The 20,252-nt window shown below is 44.7% G+C and overlaps 1 protein-coding gene across 8 annotated transcripts in view; it reads right to left on the bottom strand.

The window, feature by feature from the left end:
• The window catches only part of TNS1 (tensin 1), a 606,988-nt gene that overhangs the window by 56,237 nt on the left and 530,499 nt on the right, over positions 1–20,252 (bottom strand). For 6 of the 8 annotated variants that reach the window (XM_033945996.1, XM_033945994.1, XM_033946001.1 and 3 more), the window contains 3 exons: positions 19,045–19,123; positions 15,410–15,508; positions 12,047–12,082 (listed from right to left, as the gene is read on the bottom strand). In XM_033945996.1, coding sequence (XP_033801887.1) covers positions 12,047–12,082; positions 15,410–15,508; positions 19,045–19,123 — 214 coding nt within the window. The remainder of the gene's footprint in view (positions 1–12,046; positions 12,083–15,409; positions 15,509–19,044; positions 19,124–20,252) is intronic. The other 2 variants (XM_033945995.1, XM_033945997.1) reach the window with 1 other exon arrangement.

Consider the following 20,252-nt stretch of genomic DNA (forward strand, 5'->3'; position numbering starts at 1 on the left):
TTCAGGAAATTTCAGGATGTATGGTAGCCATTTACAAAGTATTGTACTGATTAGATGGCATTTTATTTTATTTTTTTCCCCTTAAATTTACAAGTTTGATTGTGAGGGGGAAGGGGAGGGTAAATTTATTGTTACATATTGTATAAGGTATTGATTATATGATAAGTATCTTTTAATGCATTCATTTTTGTAAACCGCTTAGAAACCTCACGGTTATTAGCGGTATATAAGAATTAAATTAAAATTAAATTAAATAAGAAAAGGTGGGAAGGGTGGGAGATAAGAGCATATTATTTGTACCACTGATGATTATTAAGTGTTATATTTATTGTTAATTTGTTTGAATATATTGTTCCACTTATTGTAAATTTGAAAATGAATAAAGAATTAAAAAAAAGAAAAATAAATTTTTAAAATAAAAATAAATAGGGCTACATTTTGATTAAAATTTTAATCGGGGTTAATCGTCCCACGGAAGGGTATTACCCCCTCCCCTCAGCTGCCTGTAACTCTGGGCAAGTCAGAAGGAGCTGTGGTAGGGAAAAATAAATACATAACATAAATCTTAATCACAATTACACATTTTAATTGAAAGGCAGCCCTAAAAACATTAAAGAATAAAATGTAATCAAAAGATAACACAAAATACAAATTGAAAAATAACAAAGAATCAAAAAACAGGTTGCAGAAAGCTATAAACAGCCTTACAGTTTTCACAACCTACTTCAGAAAAGCAAGCCCGAAAAATATTTGTAAAATGACAAGTCTGATGTTGCCTGCAGGTACCCACAGGCCAGCATTTTAACTTTCGTTTCATAAATTCAGAGCAAAAAGGGTATGGATCCTAGGATTGGAGCATCAATGGTGTCTGTGGCTGGAGAAGAACTATGGAATGCCTTGCCTGGTATCTTGCGGTTCTGTATGGGGAGGATGGATTTTAAGAAAATGCTGAAAACTCAATTATTTGCCAATACCTTCCTATGCTAAGGATTATTCCAGCTCATAATCTTCTTTTTAGATTTTTTTTTTCTTTTTTACAGTAATGCTTGCTTGTATTTCTGAATTGATTGAATTTGTGCTCTATCCCTGTTTATAACAGCCAGATACTTGGGACCTTGGATGGCCACTGTTGGAAACAGGAGACTGGGCTTGATGGACCTTCGGTTTGTCCCAGTATGTCAATTCTTACGTTCTTATGTGAGCCAAGTATAGGACAATGAAGCAATTGTGACATCACTGCTGAGGTTGGCTCTTAGGCATTGGTGGAATGAGGCATTGTGACATCACAATCTCAGCTCTGGAATGTTGCTGCTCTTTGGGTTTCTGCCAGGTACTTGGGACCTGGGTTGGCCACTGTTAGAAACAGGATACTCGACTTGATGGACCTTCGGTCTGTCCCAGTATGGCAATTCTTATGTGAGCCAAGTATAGGACAATTAAGCCATTGTGACATCACTGATAAGGTTGACTCTTAGGCATTGGTGGAATTAGGCATTCTGACATCACAATCTCAGCTCTGGAATGTTGCTCCTCTTTGGGTTTCTGCCAGGTACTTTGGGACCTGGCTTGGCCACTGTTGGAAACAGGAGACTGGGCTTGATGGACCGTCGGTCCGTCCCAGTATGACAATTCTTATGTGAGCCAAGTATAGGACAATGAAGCCATTGTGACATCACTGATGAGGTTGGCTCTTATTGGTGGAATGAGGCATTATGATGGTTATCAGAGGCTGAAGCTTTTCACACTATTTATTTATTCAATTTTCTATACTGTTCTCCCAGGGGAACTCAAAATGGTTTACATGAATTTATTCAGGTACTCAAACATTTTTCCCTGTCTGTCCAGGTGAGCTCACAATCTGTCTAATGTACCTGGGGCAATGGGGGGATTAAGTGACTTGTTTAGGGTCACAAGGAGCAGCGTCGGTTTAAACCCACAACCTCAGGGTGCTGAGGCTGTAGCTTTAACCCTTGCACCACAATCTCTTACGATGGAAAAACAGGTCTCCATTAGGTTCTACCTGCCCCAAGTGTTGGTTCTGGTGTTCTTCCATCCCTGCCATGTCTTCAATCTCACAGCAAACCATTTTTGAGACTTAGGGCTCCTTTTACAAAGCTGCGCTAGTGGTTTTAGGGCGCTAGACGCTAACGCCAGCACTGAGCTGGCGTTAGTTCTAGCCATGTGGCGTGCGCTAAAAACGCTATCGCAGCTTCGTGAAAGGAGCCCTTAATGTTCATTACCATCGAAAACGTAGCCCTGCATTTGAAAGTTAATTTGTGCCTGGGCAGATTCAGAACCATCAGCAGAAGCCTTGAAGCTTGATCCACAGCTGATCGATTTCAGGCCTCAGCTATTATGTGCCTTTCAGAAATCCCTGCAGATTGCCTACTTCAAGCATTATGTAATGGAGCCCGGCCCCAGCTCGGAAGAGCCGCATTACGTAATGCTCTGCACATTTCTGCCATTAAACTGCAAGTGCTATGTCATTTTGTTAAAATTTATATGACCTTCCAGTTATTTAAAGTATCCATTATAACGGAAGAAAGCCAGACAAGTGCCTGCCTGATTAAAATGCAAGGAGGAAGGCAGCGGGCCAGGCTCGACATTCACGAGCTTTTTCAAAGGATAGTTGGTTTCCAAAGCACATGGGTTCAGCCTTCTTTTTTTTCTGTTGGTTTCAGCTTCTGAGGGCAGTTTTTACAAGCACTCCTGTCCTTTAATGCTTCATTTCTGCCAACTTAGGAATCAAGGAAACTCTTATATCTTGGCATCCCAAGTCCTCTAAATTTTCTTCACACTTCTACCTCTAACCCTCTGTTGTAGTTCCTTCCTATTTCTCCTACTGTAAACCGCGTCGAGCTCTACGAACGTGGAAATGATACGGTATACAAACCTAAGGATTAGATTAGATGAGAGAACTTTTGTACTCTCTCCCGCTGACCTCTTTTCCTGGCAGGGCTCCAGCATGCAAAGAGTTAAAGGCCCCATGCGGCAGAAACACTGGAGAAGATAATATCTCTGGACCCAATCCATCCTGAGAATCTCAAGCAGGGAAATCGGACTCCTCCCTTCATCTTGGAACATGAGCGGTGCGAGTCTGGGAATTCCACACCCTGCTGTTACCTCCCCAACAAAGATGGAAAACAAACCAGGATTATTTCGATTTCCCTTTCAAACCCAGCTGACCTCTGGTCAATGGGTGTCCTACTTTCTTGCTACGCGTGAGGCTCCCTCAGCTGAACTTTCTGTAGTCCCATTAAAAAAGCTTCACTGATATGACAGCTCAAAGATTTCTCAAAGAGATTAGTAAAAAAAAAAAAAGCAATTTAAACAATTTAGGGCTCCTTTTAATAATAATAACAATAACAGTTTATATACCGCAGGACCGTGAAGTTCTATGAGAAGAGAAGAGCAACAAAAATGATAAAGGGCATGGAGAACCTTCCATATGCTGAGAGGCTGGAGCAGTTGGGGCTCTTTTCCTTGGAAAAGTGGAGACTTAGAGGGGATATGATAGAAACTTACAAGATTATGAAGGGTATAGAGAAGGTAGAGAGAGACAGATTCTTCAGACTGGCGGGGGCAACAAAAACTAGAGGGCACTCAAAAAAATTAAAGGAAGACAGATTCAGAACAAATGCTAGGAAGTTCTTCTTCACTCAGAGGGTGGTGGACACCTGGAATGCACTTCCGGAGGAGGTAGTAAAGCAGAGTACGATTTTGGGTTTCAAAATGGGATTGGACGAGTTCCTGAAGGAAAAGGGAATTGAAGGATATAATTAGAGGGATACTATACAGACAAAATGTCTTAAATAATAGATAACTTATAGGTCATTGACCTGGGGGGCTGCCGCAGGAGCGGACTGCTGGGCATGATGGACCTGTGGTCTGACTCGGCAGAGGCGATGCTTATGTTCTTATGCGGTTTACAATGGTTAAAATATGTTACAAATTAATTAGAATTAACAAGGTTAGAAGCTAGTTATTAACAGCGCTAGAGATCAGTTATTGTGGGGTAGGATTGTACAGGTTAGTTGCCTAAATTCTTCAGGAAAGATATGTTTTTAGGTGTTTCCTAAATTCCCTATAAGCAACTGTTCCAGATCTTTGCACCATAATGCCGCTTGATGTGAGAGAAGCCGCGTTAAGGCATTAATGCGTGGAATAGCACACGCCAAATTGCCGCGTGCGCTAGACGCTAAAGCAGCTTAGTAAAAGGAGTCCTTAGTCTCCATCGAGGGCCACACATAAAAATGTACTTCTATACCGCCGTCACCGTTAAGTTCTAAGCGGTTTACAAAAGAAAAATAATACAGATGAATAAAAAGTTTTAATCACCTAAGTATCTAGAGAACATTTTCAGATGCCTCCTAAATAATTGGTAAGAGCAAGATGTCGCAGTTAGAGAGACTAAATCCGTATCCCAAGCTGCTGCCTGGTATGACAAGAGGCGATGATGGAATCTTCTAGATTTACACCCTTTAACCGATGGAAAGATAAATAATGCAGGTGAACGTCTGGAATTTTTATTATTAGTAAATGTGAATGAATCTAAAAGACAGTTAGGTACCAAACCAGTCACGATCTTCTAGCAGATGCAACCGAACTTAAATCTGACCCGAGCTTCCATCGGCAACCAGTGGAGTTCACAAAAAAAGAAAGGGGTTACATGATCCTACTTTTTCAAATAAGTCGAACCGCTGAATTCTGAACAATACGTAATCTGCATAGGTTTTTTTATGTGCCAGCCAGATGGACAATATTACAATAGCCCAGTTGACTCAAGACTAAAGATTGAACCAGCATTCTAAAGGAGGAGGCATCAAAAAATGCTCTAATGGTCCTCAATTTCCATAAGGTAACATAGTAACATAGTAGATGACGGCAGATAAAGACCCGAATGGTCCATCCAGTCTGCCCAACCTGATTCAATTTAAATTTTTTTTAAATTTTTCTTCTTAGCTATTTCTGGGCAAGAATCCCTGTACTGTGCTTGGGTTCCAACTGCCGAAATCTCTGTTAAGACTTACTCCAGCCCATCTACACCCTCCCAGCCATTGAAGCCCTCCCCAGCCCATCCTCCACCAAACAACCATACACAGACACAGACAATGCAAGTCTGCCCAGTACTGGCCTTGGTTCAATATTTACTATTATTTTCTGATTCTAGATCCTCTGTGTTCATCCCACGCTTCTTTGAACTCAGTCACAGTTTTCCTCTCCACCACCTCTCTCGGGAGCGCATTCCAGGCATCCACCACCCTCTCCGTAAAGTAGAATTTCCTTTTCGAACCAAAGAATCCACTTGGTTCTTCATAGTTAATGTCTGATCCCAAATTATGCCCAAGATCTTAATGGTCTCTTGGACAGGATAGGTTATAGAATTCAGAATTAATGATGTTTCAATGCTATTTTGGGTTGGGGATGCATAAAAAATGTTGTTTTTTCCAGATTAAGCTTCAATTTAAATTCATTCATCCACTGTTCAATAATTGAGAAGACTTTGGCAATCAAAGGAGTGATCTGCAATATATTTAGCCACACAAGTTTCCAATTTTGGGGGAAATAGCTTATGAAAAACTGGAAACTCTTTATCAGTGAAATATGCTTTAGGGGATAAATATTCAGCATACTTTTGACACTGAATAGCCAGTTGTATGCAGCTGGCTAAAACTTAAGGGGTTCATCTTCAAAAAAGATAGACATTGTAAGATGTCCAATATAGTAATATATCTGAGGACCGGTTTATTCGCTAAAAACCTCTTGTACAATTTCGTAAAAGGGGGTGCAGGTAGGTTATTGTTTTCTTGTTCCTGGGTAATAAGTATTCTTTCTTAATTGCATATACAACAAAAGTATAGAAAATGGTTCTCATTCCCCTCAGACTTTGCTTTTGTGACCAGGATATTGATACCCACTACCCACTCCCTCCTGTCGGAATTGCTGATGCCCCCTCCCCCTGAGAAATCCTCCAGCAGGAGGGATGCCCACTCCCTCCTGCCCCTGAATCTCTTCTGAAGCAGCTGGGCAGGAAGGATGCTTACTCTCTCCTACCCCAAACCCTCCTCCGAAATACAACGGCAGGAGGGATGCTCACTCCCTCCTGCCACCCCCCCAGAACTCCCCCCCTACCAACTGGCAACACCCCATAAACCTTCCCCCCACACCTCCCAAACTTATAGATACCCCCGGCACCCTTAAGCCCCCAAACACTATCTGTACCTCTCTAGAAGAAATTCCAGCCAGAGGGATGTTTACAACCTCTGGCTGGCAGGCCCGCCACTCCAAAATGTCAGGCCTTCCCGTTCCCAGTGCATTCTGGGATGCACCAAGGAGGGGCCTAAGACCCTGATTGGCTCAAAAGCCTAAGGCCTCTCTGGCCATTCAGAGTCTTAGGCCTCCTTCCCACTGCATCCTGGGATGCAGTGGGAATTTTTATTTATTTATTTAAAAATTTATATACCGCATACAACAATGCGGTTTACATATTACGTACATAAAATCTTATTTCCCTGCAGTTTCCACATATAACAAGACATAACTGGACAACATCCCCTCCTAAGACTCCAATTGGCCAGATACCTAAGGCCCCCCCATGGGGTTTGGGGCATGAGGGAGTGGACATCCCTCCTGTCCGGCTGCTTTGGGAGGGGTTCGAGGGTAGAATGGAGTGGGCATCCCTCCTGCCTACAACTTTGTGTGTGTGTAAGGGGGGGGGGTCCCTGCCGCAGCTACTCAGCTAATTGTGGCAGGGGGATTCCCTTGCGTGATTAGCTCAATGGCCATGTCTATTTGAAATGTAAGCCAGTATTTTGCTGGCCATTTCAGGCATCTGTCGCGGCCCTAGCAGGATGCCTATGGCTTCATAAGCTCACCCAAGTCTACTTCCCCTCAACCCGACACATCTTCCTCAACCATGACAAATGCCTACAGTGTAAGTGTCCTGCTTTGGGGGGGTTTTTAACGTGTAACCCAATTGGTTGCTAGAAAGCGGTATGACAATCAGCCTACAATCAGCCACTCATTTATAGATTCTACCTCTTATTGTTTTCATTACCACAATTTCATGTTGTTTTTTCTACAGGATGGTACAGAGGGGAAAAGAGAGCCATGAAGTTTGCTATCCCAAGAATTTGATGGGAACCCACTGACCACTCAAGCAACTGCTGTTTCTGAATGTCGAACTTGTAAGTATGCATCTGCAATCACATATCTGGACATTCCTTCATCCATCGCCCCAGTGCCACATTGCCCCATATCCATGCCCCCAGAGATAAAGCAGCTGTCTTCAGAAGAGAGCAGCAAGTCAGAGATTGGTGCAATATCAGTGGTGCAACTGATGAGAAAAACCCATGCTATTCAAGCCAAAAAGACCTCAATGAGTTGATCAAAGATCTTGGTCTCACCAAGTCCAATGCTGAGCTTTTGATGGCTAGGCTAAAGCAGTGGAAGTTGTTGGATGAAAGTGTGCAAGTCACAGATCAGAGAAAGCATCACCAAGCTTTTTCCTCCTTCTTCACCCATCAAGATGGGCTCTGCTTCTGCCACAATGTGACCAGTCTGATTGAGGCAAGTGGGATTGCCTGTATTCCGAAAGAACGGTGTCTCTTCATTGACAGCTCATTCACAAGCATCAGAGTTGTGCTTTTCCGTAATGGGATATGATCATGTCCTTAAGGAAAAGCACTGGTTTCCTGTTACCTCCTGCTCTTGATTGAAAACCTTGATCATGCAAAGTCCACCATGCCCTATATTGCTCTGCGTCAGCATTGGTTGCTAACCTTCTCAACTCCAAAGACCCATCACGTACATTCAGGTTCTCACAGGAAAATCTCGTAGTCACTCCTTCCTTATCTAGAGCTAAGCTAGAATCAACTCACTAGATCGCTTTCTGCATTTGGTCCCAATACTATGGAATCCTCCGCCTCCTCATCTGAGATTAGACCCTTCTTATCATCACTTTAAGGCAGGTTTTAAGACCTGGCTCTGTACATTAGTATTGGAATGTTAGATCTAATATTCTCTCATCTAGAGCTGGTTTGGATTGTTGCTGCCTTTGGGGGATGGGGGACAGCATTTTCTTGGGGCTACTTATGGCGTTTCTTTCCTCTTTCGTTAGTCCCTGCTACTGGTCGTTTTTCCTTCGTGTCATTTGTTTAGTCATGCTGTCTCTCGCCTATGCTTATCTCTTAGCTGTCTATTTGTTTGTGCCTCACTGAATTTATTCACTTGTATCTGTTATTGTCAGGGCTGCTGACACTTATTTTAGTCTAAACTGTGTTGACAGAATTATACAGTCAGTATATCAAGTCAATAAACTCTCATTGCATCAGGCCCCAACAGGTGATATCTATCCAGACCTTAATTCAGGACGTGGACAGTTTTCCAAACGTCTTCCTATTTTTCAAGTTTGTTTTTCTCGCTTTCTCTAAACAAGAAATTAATGTTAGGACTTTGCTGTCCTCTCTTTAACTGTGTGGACCACCCAGAGTTCTCTCAAGTTCAACTTTCGGCCCAGCCCGAAATTGCAATTTGAGTAAGTCATCAGGACACATCAGGCAGATGGGCGGTGAGCTGAACTCTGACTTGGGTTTGTCCGCGCTGTTCAAGGGATGGCACATAGCAGTCCTTTTGGCTGCAAGCAGGCTATTAAGCAGTCAGCCAGGGGCCTCCATACCTACAGATGGAGCAGGTGGTTCTGATCAACAAAAGCAACCACACTGTTTTCATCTTATCAGAGAAGAATGCTGCATTTGCAAGGCATGAGCCTAAGATAGCCAGGGATTAACATTTGTGAAAGTAGCCAAATAGTACACAAAGCATTCTTCAGTAGAAATCTAATGTTTTTATTACAGTAGCTAAAGCCTTACAAAGTAGAGTGCATAAAAGAGGTTGAGGGACAGCAGGGAAATCCAGTGTAACCAAGATCCCGTTAGGATGATGTCTTGGACTGCCAAGAGCGAAAGGGCAGACAATTTGCAAAAACTGCAAAAAGAACATAATAGCCCTATTGGGTCAGACCAGAAAACCAAATAGGAACCACATTCCATGCAAAAATCCCCAAAGAGTAGCAAGATTCTGGAACCCCCAAAGAGTAGCAGAATTCCCCATAGATTAGCAACATTCCATACTATCAATCTCAGGGCAAGGAGTGGCCTCCCCCATCTCTAAGAACATAAGAACATAAGAAGTTGCCTCCGCTGGGGCAGACCAGAGGTCCATCCTGCCCAGCAGTCCGCTCCCGCGGCGGCCCATCAGGACCACTGCCTAAACAGTGGTCTCTGACTAATTTTATAGTTTACCTCTAATCCTATCTGTACCCTTCAATCCCTTTGTCCTCTAGGTACCTGTCCAGACCTTCTTTGAAGCCCTGTAGCGTACTTCTGCCTATCACATCCTCCGGCAGCGCGTTCCACGTATCCACCACCCTCTGGGTGAAAAAGAACTTCCTGGCGTTTGTTCTAAACCTTCCCCCTTTCAATTTCTCCGAGTGCCCCCTTGTACCTGTGGTTCCCCTTAGTTTGAAAAATCTGTCCCTGTCCACTTTTTCTATCTCTGTCTAGGTACTTTTCCTCCAGGCAAAGCACGGACTTTCCTTTCAACACAGATAAGTCAAATGTTTTGGACATTCTATGTTTTTATGCGTTGGACATTTAAACAAATATTTTTTCATTGCGCTCTTGAGCTAAAGACATTTCTCTTCCGTGATGCCTTTGAGGCCTAACTGTCCTTTTAAGGGCAATTGAGTGAAATTACTACTGAGCTTACAGCAGCCCTCTCTCTTGTTTTCTTTTACTTTGCCTCATGTAGTTCTTGCCTTTTACTCTATGTTCTTGTGTGTCTGTGTTTTTAATAGTTTTTATAGTTAGGGTTTGGGGACGTAGTCACTTCACACTTTTATTTTACCTAAAGTGTGTCCTTTGTTTTTAGAAATTTGTACACCGCCTAGAAGACTGATTGGGCGGTATAAGAAATTTTTAATACACTTGAAACTATATGAACAGAATGTGCAGCTAACTGAAACTTGAAGACTTTTCTCGTGAGAGAGGGGGGTGAATGATATACAGTGGTGCCTCGCATAACGGACGCCTCGCACAGCGAACGCTGCGCATAACGAACTTTTTGTCTTGCTCCCTATAACGAACTTCGTTTCACACAACGAAGTCGCCCGAGGGGCCCGGGGGGGGGGCGGAACTACTCTCGCCGCTTCCTAATGTGAGCCGGGAACAGCAGCACCCTCACCTTACCTCGGATGCCGAGTTTTCCGGCTTTCTTTTTCGGCCAGCCACACGCTTTCAGGGAGCAGCACATGCGCGCATGCTCTGTTGTTCAATCTTCTCCTCTGACGCAACTCCAGCAGCTGCGCGTGCACAGCTTTTTGAGATCGTGCCGGGAGCCAGACCCGCTGATGCACAGCAGCAGTGAATATTGTGCAGACAAACTAACCTGCTGGTACAGCCGAAGAGGGAGGAAGGAAAACTGTTGAATTTCTTGGGGGAAAGATGAGGAGTTCTGGCCAGCAGGGGAGGGAAAGCTGGACAGTACGGGGGAGGAGCAGTAGGGAAGGCAAGAGATCACTGCCCTCTCCAGCCAAAATTTTCCTTTTCAGAGGGACCCCGACATGGCAGCCATTCTCACAAACTGCCTGCGGCTGCCCCGAAGTTTTCCCTCTGCTGCAACTTCCCGTTTCTGATAGGGCAGATCGCCGCAAAGGGAAAGCTTCGGGGCAGCTACCGGCAGTTTATGAGAACAGCTGCCATGTCGGGGTCCCTCTGAAAAGGAAAATTTAGGTGTTTAATAAAGAAGTTTGGATCGCAGGGCCCCTTAGATCTATGCTCCCCCCTCTTACGCCAGCCCTGGGACCCTTCTGACAGTTTCGGGCCCTAGGCAAGTGCAGAGCTGCACTCAAGTGGCTAAAGAGCCACATGCGGCTCGCGAGCCGCGGTTTGCCGACCACTGACCTAGGACAACTGGAGGGTCAGGTGATTTGCCTAGAGTCACATGGAGCTGCAGTGGGAACTGACCCAGTTCCCGAAGTTCTTAGCCTCCTGCAGATCGTGCGGCTGGGTGAGGGAGAAGGCTGGCAGGCTCTGCATGTGAGGTGAGGTGGAGGGAGGGAAATGTAGGGCTGCAGAACGAATTATTTTGTTTTACATGTATTCTTATGGGAAAACGCGTTTCACACAACGAACGTTTCACATAACAAACTTGCTCCTGGAACGGATTAAGTTCGTTGTGTGAGGCACCACTGTATGTTTATATCTATTTTTTTTTCACTGTTTTGTCTAGAGTTGGAGTTTGATTTTTTTGCTTCATATTATCACTATGAACTCATTTGGACTGCAGTGATTATATGAGTTGTCAGCCCGGGGGATACTGTTGCAAATCTGATTTATCTATTTCAGTTCCCCAGTACTGAGGTCTCTTCCATAGAAATTGATGTTCGGTGAAATATAGTTACACAATTACTCTTATCGTATCACCCTCCCCTCCTTGGGGTATATGGTGAGAGGCAGGGCAAGATTAATTTGTCAAGGGCCCCTCGGCACCCAAGTACACTGGGCCCCCCTGCCCCGCCCCACCCCACCATGCGCCCAGGCGGAAACAGGAAGCTATGTCAGAGGGACGCTTTGGGCAAGCAGCACCGCTTGCACAATTACAGTTCCCGTTGCCTTTCTTACCCACGTTGCTTGCTTGTCTTACTTTCCGTCGATGGGGGGGGGGCTGCGTTGCCGATTGGGGTGGGGCCCGCATTGCCGATCAATGCTGGAGGGGCCCATCGCCGTTTGGAAAAAACAATGTTGATGCCGTCCTTCATCGGGCCCCCCTGACCATTTCAGGCCCTAGGCACGTGCCTACTTGGCCTATTGGTGAATCCTGCCCCGGTGAGAGGTGTGTGTCTCCTCGTATAATTTGCTAAACATGTTCTGGCAGTGTTCACTCTTATCACACACTGTAGCACAAACATCAGCTCAAAGGGCTGCTCGACATTTACGCCTGCGACAATTATCAAAGCAATTAGTAAGAGAAAAAAAAACCTCCTTACCTTCCACAAAGTGAACTACGGTATACCTGTCTACCTCTGAGGAAGAAAAAGAGAGAGGGACAGGGGAAGAGATGGCAGAGGATGGGATTTGGAAAGGCAACGGACACAATGAAAGGATTGAGAACGAGACAAGGGAAGAAAAAGTGATACACGTATATTACTGATGCAATTTCGGGTCACACTGGTCTTTCTTTCTGTTTAGAAGGAATATTGATAACATTAACAGGAAGAAAGAAGAGAAAGAAATAGAAGCCGGCAAGAAGAGATTTGAAGAAGAGAGAACAGGCATAAAAAGGATGACTGAGATGGACAGGAGAGACAGAGAAAGAAAACATTAGTGAAGGATGAGAGTACATGTAGAGAAGAGGCCGAGCCATGGGCCCGAAACTCAAAGAGATGTAGAGACAGAGACGCAGAGAAATAAATAGCAGGAGGAGCAGAGACAGGAACGCAGAGAAAGATGGGGAGAAAAACAAGAGAGAACGCAAAGCAGAGAAAAAGGCCTGTACAAATTGTCCTGAATATAAATTTGATGGAGAAAGAAGAGAAACAGAAAGAGAGAGATGCAACAAGACAGGGACATAAGGTCGATGGGCACCTTTGCAGCAGTTCAGGCGAGATGTGGCATGGCCTATCCCAGGGGTATCAAAGTCACTCCTCGAGGGCCGCAATCCAGTCAGGTTTTCAGGATTTCCCCAATGAATATGCATGAGATGTCTTAGCATACAATGAAAGCAGTGCATGCAAATAGATCTCATGCATATTCATTGGGGAAATCCTGAAAACCTGACTGGATTGCGGCCCTCGAGGAGGGACTTTGACACCCCTGGCCTATCCTGAACCTTTCACTACTGAATCTTGTTCTCTGTGAGAGCGAACAAATTCTCTTCCGTCAACCTTCATGTTCCGTCTAACCTTAGAATGTCTCAGTTTGACATGTGATTTGCATTTATTTTTCAGGTGTCAGAAATGCGTATATAGTACTCCCCCGATATTCGCGGGAGTTCCGTTCCAGGAACCCCCGCGAATCTTGAAAAACCACGAATACGGTTTTTCGTGGGGGAGACTGGAGAGGGCAGCGGGAGAGGCAGGAGAGAGCAGCCGTAGCGCCTGCGAGTGCAGGAAATCCCTCGCGGTATGCTCCGACTGCCTCTTCCTGCACTAAGTCGGGCCTTACCAAATAAGGAGCTGTGTGTCAAAGGAAGAGGCGGTTGGAGCATACCGCGAGGGATTTCCTGCACTCGCAGGCGCTCCGGCTGCTCTTTCCTGCCTCTCCCGCTGCCCTCTCTTTGTCGGCGGTTCGCGGTCGGAAAATACAGCGATGACCGGGACCGCGAACCGCCAACAACCGGGGGAACACTGTACTGTATGCTTAGTCTTTCTGAAAGAATCTGCACTCACATTCCCACAGCACAGACCAAAAACTAGCCCAAATGGGATAAAATGCAGAAGGTTCTCTGCTTAGGGCAGGGATCTCAAAGCCCCTCCTTGAGGGCCGCAATCCAGTCGGGTTTTCAGGATTTCCACGATGAATATGCATTGAAAGCAGTGCATGCACATAGATCTCATGCATATTCATTGGGGAAATCCTGAAAACCCGGCTGGATTGCGGCCCCTCGAGGAGGGGCTTTGAGACCCCTGGCTTAGGGTTACCAGAAGTCCAGATTTCCACGAACAGATCCTCCTTTTCAGGACATATCTGGGGGTCCAGACGGCTTTTGAAAAACCCAGCACATTGTCTGGGTTTTGAAAAGAAATTGCCTCGTGAGAGTGCATCCGTGCATGCGTGAATGCACTGTGATGACATCACGTGCGTGCGCGGATGACTTTCTGCCTAACGAACCGGCAGCAGGGCCAGAGCTGGGGCATAATGGGGCAGGGATGGGTGCAAGGGGGCGGGCCTGGGGGGGCGGGTCTATGGGTCCATATTTTACTGACGTGAAATCTGGTCACCCTATCTCTGCTAGCTCAGGGCAACCCAACTACACTGGGATCAGGGAGGACAATTTGTAAACTTTCCTCTTGGATTTTCAGCCTTTGGGAAAATCCGGACCCATGGCCATGCCTCAGGCCCGCCCTGTTCCGCCCCCCTGCCCCGCCCTGTTCCGCCCCCCTGCCCCGCCCCCAGATGGCATCCGTGCATGCGCAGACGCGATACAGCGACCTTGCACATGACATCACCCTCATTGCGTCCGTGCATGTGCGGATGACCCTCCCCGACGCAATTTTGTCAAGAAGGTCTTCAAAACCCGGACAAAGTGCCGGGTTTTGAAAAGCCGTCCATACCCTCCGGACATGTCCACAAAAGGAGATCCGGACGTCTGGTAACCCTACCTTTTTCTATTGTTTCTGGCCTGGCTCTTATAGTGAAAACTCATCACAGATCAGAATTAGTGGCAATGGGGTGTGTTATCAGCAAGTTCAAGCGCCAAGAAGCAAGCTCCTGCCGAGCACAAGATGTCACTAATGCCGCACATCTGAACATGAAAAAAGGGTCAGGGACTTGCTTCAAGGCTTGACACGTAACTGGAACTTAGAAAGACATTGTTTTACTTTGTTCAGAGCATTGCTCCGCAAACTTTTCGGCGCCACGGCACACTAAACCCAGTGCTGTGGGCGGGAGGCACTGGAAGGGTGCGGACGTCGATGCGATGATGTCACCCACATGCCTGACATTATGGCATCAACATCTGTGTTGGGGATCCTGGAGGAGGGGAGGAGGAGAGTCGTTCATGCTGGTTGACTGGCTACAGGACGTGCCTCTCGCTGCGGGAGGCATGTCCTCTAAGCAGTCAGCCGGCACCTCTCCTCCTTTCCGGCATCTCTCAGTTTGCGATACACTGGTTTAGAGTATGAACTTGCTACTTGGCTTGTGCACTCTGGAAAGTACACAAGCCATGGAGTTACAAGAAAACCACCCTATGAACAGCCGGTACCTCAAAAACATTCTGCACTGTTTATATTTACGCCTGTTAAGGGTCGAACACACAAATGATATCTTCAGAAGCCGTTTTCATACCAAGGTGCAATCAGGGACAAAGAGCTTAATCGTCTGATTCCTGACTCTTTGTATGTACCTTTTAGAAAATCTTTGCAAGCTTATTTATTTGTCAAATTTTTGTAATATTATGTTTTCCCTTTCTTGAATTCGTTTAGTTTTGTTGTAAACCGCACAGATCTGCCGGGTATTGCGGTGTACAAATAAATTTCTTATGTTATGTTAGATTGAACGCTGCAAGCTTTTGAGATCGCTACGACCTTTCCTCGGGCAAACCCCAATGTCCAGTTGCTCTAAGTTCCTTAACGGTCCTGTCATCCTTCTAAAGTATGTACAGTGTAGTTACAATGATCGGCTGGACTCACCTCCTGACTGTTGTAACAGGATGTCAGCTGGATTATGGGGCTTGAGCCCCAATGCAGACAGAGGAGTTTTTGCCAGACCAGGAGGGGAGCGTGCTACAACTGGGGATCAGACAAAACAGAGGTGCTGCATTACATATAGGAAATGCTGCTATGTAAGATTGCTCATAACAAAGTCACATCCTGGCTCACTTAGGCTGAACAAGTGCAAGACATTAAAATAATGAAATCCGTCACATTAAAGTCTCTTCTGTAGGATCCTTATAGCTGATGAGAATCACATGACACAGAGACGTATCCGAGGGTGGTGACGGACTAAGAAACATGCTTTGCTTGTGTGGAGCAAAGAGGACTTTGCTGGGAGTAAGTAGCAGTGGGAGACCACTGACCATTTTAGTAGCCTTCCTCTGGACCGACTCCATCCTTTTTATATCTTTTCATAAATTTTGGATGACCTGGGAACCTTATATACAGCAATTATCAGTCAGAGCAGGCAGTTTTGGAGTGAACTCGTTACATTTGTAATCAGAAAGTGAAGCACTATTTATTAGTAATATTTGTGAATGGGATGGGGGAGGGGGGAAGGGGGGACAGGAAGGGGGAGGGAGTGTTGGGAGGTACTTTATCGTGTTTGTATTGTGATGATAATTGATTGTTGATTTTTTTGAATTTATATATCTACAATGTATTAACTGAGTTGAGATGATATTCTTTGTAAGATTTTTGTTAAAACTCAATAAAAATTACTGAAGGTGCGGCCTCCAGAATTGTACACAATATTCTAAATGAGGTCTCGCCAGAGTCTTATACAGGGGTATCAGTCCCTCCTTATTCCTACTGGCCATACCTCTCCCTATGCACCCTAGCATCCTTCTAGCTTTCGCCGTCACCTTTTCAACCTGTTTGGCCACCTTAAGATCATCCGCATAGAATCCCACCCAAGTCCCGCTCCTCTTTCATGAACAAAAGTTCAACACCCCTTAAACTGGACTATTCCCAGGTTTTTGAAGCCCAAATACATCACCCTGCATTTCTTAGCACTAAATCTTAAGTGCCAAATTCTGTACCATTCTTCAAGCACCTACAGCCTGGAACTCGCTGCCTTCACATCTTCGGGAAGAGATCCCATTAGATACATTTAAACCCAACTTTAAAACTTTCCTTTTTAAAGATGCCTATGATCAATAATAATTAGATCGCAAGTTAAAGATAGAGCATCCCCCTCCCTCATGGGTTGACCCTTTATGGTCTCCTTTCCTTTAACAAATTGTATTTCATCCTTCGGGCTCCTTTTCCAAAGGTGAGCTAGCGTTTTTAGTGCACACACCGGATTAGTGCACACTAGCCGAAAAACTACCACCTGCTCAAGAGGAGGTGGTAGCGGCTAGCGTGCACTAATCCGCACATTAAGGCCCTAACGCACCTTCGTAAAAGGAGCCCTTAATCTTTTTGTCTCCTGTATGTCAATTTAGTCTAATTAGTCAATGTTGTCCATTTGATTTTAATCATTATAATTTTGTGACCCGCTTAGACAATTTTTTAAGCGGTATATCAAATTTTAAATACAACTTGAAGCTTCACTAGGTGCTTTACACCTCACTCATCCACAGCTAAGGATCCTATGTTCTTATCCCATGATATATGTCTCACCTTCCCCCCCCTATAACTAAAGACCCTCTGTGCCTATCCCAGGCTTTACCCCTCACTCCCCTTACAGCTAAGGATACTCTGTAGTTATCCCTCACTTCTCACTCAGAGAATAGTTAAGCTCTAGAACGCCTTGCCAGAGGTTGTGGTAAGAGCAGATAGCGTAGCTGGTTTTAAGAAAGGTTTGGACAAGTTCCTGGAGGAAAAGTCCATAGTCTGTTATTGAGAAAGACATGGGGGAAGCCACTGCTTGCCCTGGATCGGTAGCATGAAATGTTGCTACTCTTTGGGATTCTAGAATCTTGTTACTCTCTGGGATTCCGGAATCTTGCTATTCTTTGAGATTCTATATGGAATGTTGCTACTCTTTGGGATTCTAGAATCTTGTTACTCTTTGGGATTCTGGAATCTTGATAGGCTGGTATCTTAATGCATTCTGCTTCATTTTTTCAATCAAGTTCCTTATATTCAACTTGATGTATTTTATCTGTTCTATATATTACTTTTTTCCCTGCCATTATATTGTAAATGTTTTCTGTCTTTATCTGTTTTTAAGTCCATTATTCTAATTTGTATTTTATCTGTATCCCGTGTATTAGCTCACCTTGTTGTGAACCGCCTAGAACCTTTGCGGTATGGCGGTATATAAGAATAAAATTATTATTATTCTTTGAGATTCTGTATGGAATGTTGCTACTCTTTGGGATTCTAGAATCTTGTTACTCTCTGGGATTCCGGAATCTTGCTATTCTTTGAGATTCTATATGGAATGTTGCTGCTCTTTGGGATTCTAAAATTTTGTTACTCTCTGGGATTCCAAAATCTTGCTATTCTTTTTGATTCTGTATGGAATGTTGCTACTTTTTGAGTTTTGGCATGCGTGGATGCCTTCCTGCCTGATGGGCATTTGTTGGAATCTTTTCAAAACCCAAATTGCTGGGTTTTGAAAAGTCGTCCAGACATGTCTGAGGAAATCCAGGAATCTGGTAACCCTAGTTAGCATGAATTTTCTATGTAGTGTTATGTAGTAATATGGCTTGTTAATTTTTTCTGATAGCAGAGGGGCTGTTTGTGAAGGGGGAGGGGAGACAGGGGGTTATGTTGATCCTTGTTCTGTATTACTGTTTGTGATTTATAAATCAGAAATGGCCAAAAGAAACCAAAATACAAAAGAGAATACCAATACCGGCAATAATGCAAATACAAAAAATTGGTATTAATGGTGAAAATCTGTCCTTGAATAGCCCTGGAGGTGATAAAGAAAAATGTGCTTCCCCGAATTGGAATTAAAGAAAACAAGATAAATGAGATAAAAGGATTAGTCAGTACGGGCCCAGTACCCTCGTTTTGACCAATGGCCCCGGGCAGGTGTTTATGCAGTGACACGCACTTTAGAAATAATTCTAAATAAACCCTGCCCCGTACATCATATTGTTCCTTTAATATATATAAGTTGTATAAAAAAGTATAAATGTACAGGGCAGGGTTTATTTAGAATTATTTCTAAAGTGCATGTCACTGCATAAACACCTGCCCGGGGCCATTGGTCAAAACGAGGGTACTGGGCCCGTACTGACTAATCCTTTTATCTCATTTATCTTGTTTTCTTTAATTCCAATTCGGGAAGCACATTTTTCTTTATCACCTCCAGGGCTATTCAAGGACAGATTTTCACCATTAATACCAATTTTGTGATTTATAAATGCCAGTTGTACAGAATTTTTGCTCCTTTTCTATACTGTAATAAACTGATGTACATATAAAATCATAACTTTTTGAGGCTTGTGAAGATGGCTTCAGACTGAGCCTACGGGGACAGAGCTCGCAAGGATGAGGACAAACTTTGTCCCTTGTGTCATTCTCTATGGCTTCTGTTCAAAATGGCTAGTAAAATATAGATAAGCTCTGGTTTTAACTTCTGGGCAGTGTGTGCAGGTTTGAGGGTTTTGTGCTGAGACAGGGAAGACAAACGTAGGGAAAAAACATCTTACCGCCTCCAGAAGAGGCTGGGCTGGCAGGGGATGAGGCCTCCATCTCCTCGAAGGCTTCTCTGTAGCTGTGAAGGTGAGGCTGCAGACAACAACAATGAAATCCAGGATTAATGTTGTATTATCAAATCCAAATGGAGATCGACATGGCAGCTGCGAAACTCTGATTATAAGAACATAAGAATTGCCACTGCTGGGTCAGACCAGTGGTCCATTGGGCCCTGCAGTCTGCGCACGCAGCGGCCCTTAGGTCAAAGACTAGCGCCCTAACTGAGACCAGCCTTACCTGCGTACGTTCTGGTTCAGCAGGAACTTGCCTAACTTTGTCTTGAATCCCTGGAGGGTGTTTTCCCCTATAACAGCCTCCGGAAGAGCGTTCCAGTTTTCTACCACTCTCTGGGTGAAGAAGAACTTCCTTACATTCGTACGGAATCTATCCCCTTTCAACTTTAGAGAGTGCCCTCTTGTTCTCCCTACCTTGGAGAGGGTGAACAACCTGTCTTTATCTACTTTGTCTTGAATCCCTGGAGGGTGTTTTCCCCTATAACAGACTCCGGAAGAGCGTTCCAGTTTTCCACCACTCTCTGGGTGAAGAAGAACTTCCTTACGTTTGTACGGAATCTATCCCCTTTCAACTTTAGAGAGTGCCCTCTCGTTCTCCCTACCCTGGAGAGGGTGAACAACCTGTCTTTATCTACTAAGTCTATTCCCTTCATTATCTTGAATGTTTCGATCATGTCCCCTCTCGGTCTCTTCTTTTCAAAGGAGAAGAGGCCCAGTTTCTCTAATCTCTCACTGTATGGCAGCTCCTCCAGCCCCTTAACCATTTCAATCGCTCTTCTCTGGACCCTTTCGAGTACATTCCCTCTACGGGTCTACTGCATCAAATGTCATTCATCAATACCCATTCCCTCGGATATTGTTACTAACTTAAAACCTGTTTTATCATATACTCAGTGGCATAGTGAGGGTAGGCAGTGACCCTCTACTTCTCCCATACCTCAGGAGGTGACTTCAGAGGGAGGCTGGCATAAGCAACAGGTTAAAGCTGCTGTTCACGCCGGTGAAAAGTTAGAGACACGGGGGAGGGGTGGGGGTGGGGAGCCGACGGCCCCATCCAAAGGTGCTCGGAGCAGTCCAACCCCCCATCCCCCTTACTACGCCTCTGCAAATACCGTTGCTTACTCTGGGTCAATTTAAAAGACTCTGAA

This window comes from Geotrypetes seraphini, chromosome 5, assembly GCF_902459505.1.
Source record: "Geotrypetes seraphini chromosome 5, aGeoSer1.1, whole genome shotgun sequence".
NCBI classification, from domain to species: domain Eukaryota; kingdom Metazoa; phylum Chordata; class Amphibia; order Gymnophiona; family Dermophiidae; genus Geotrypetes; species Geotrypetes seraphini.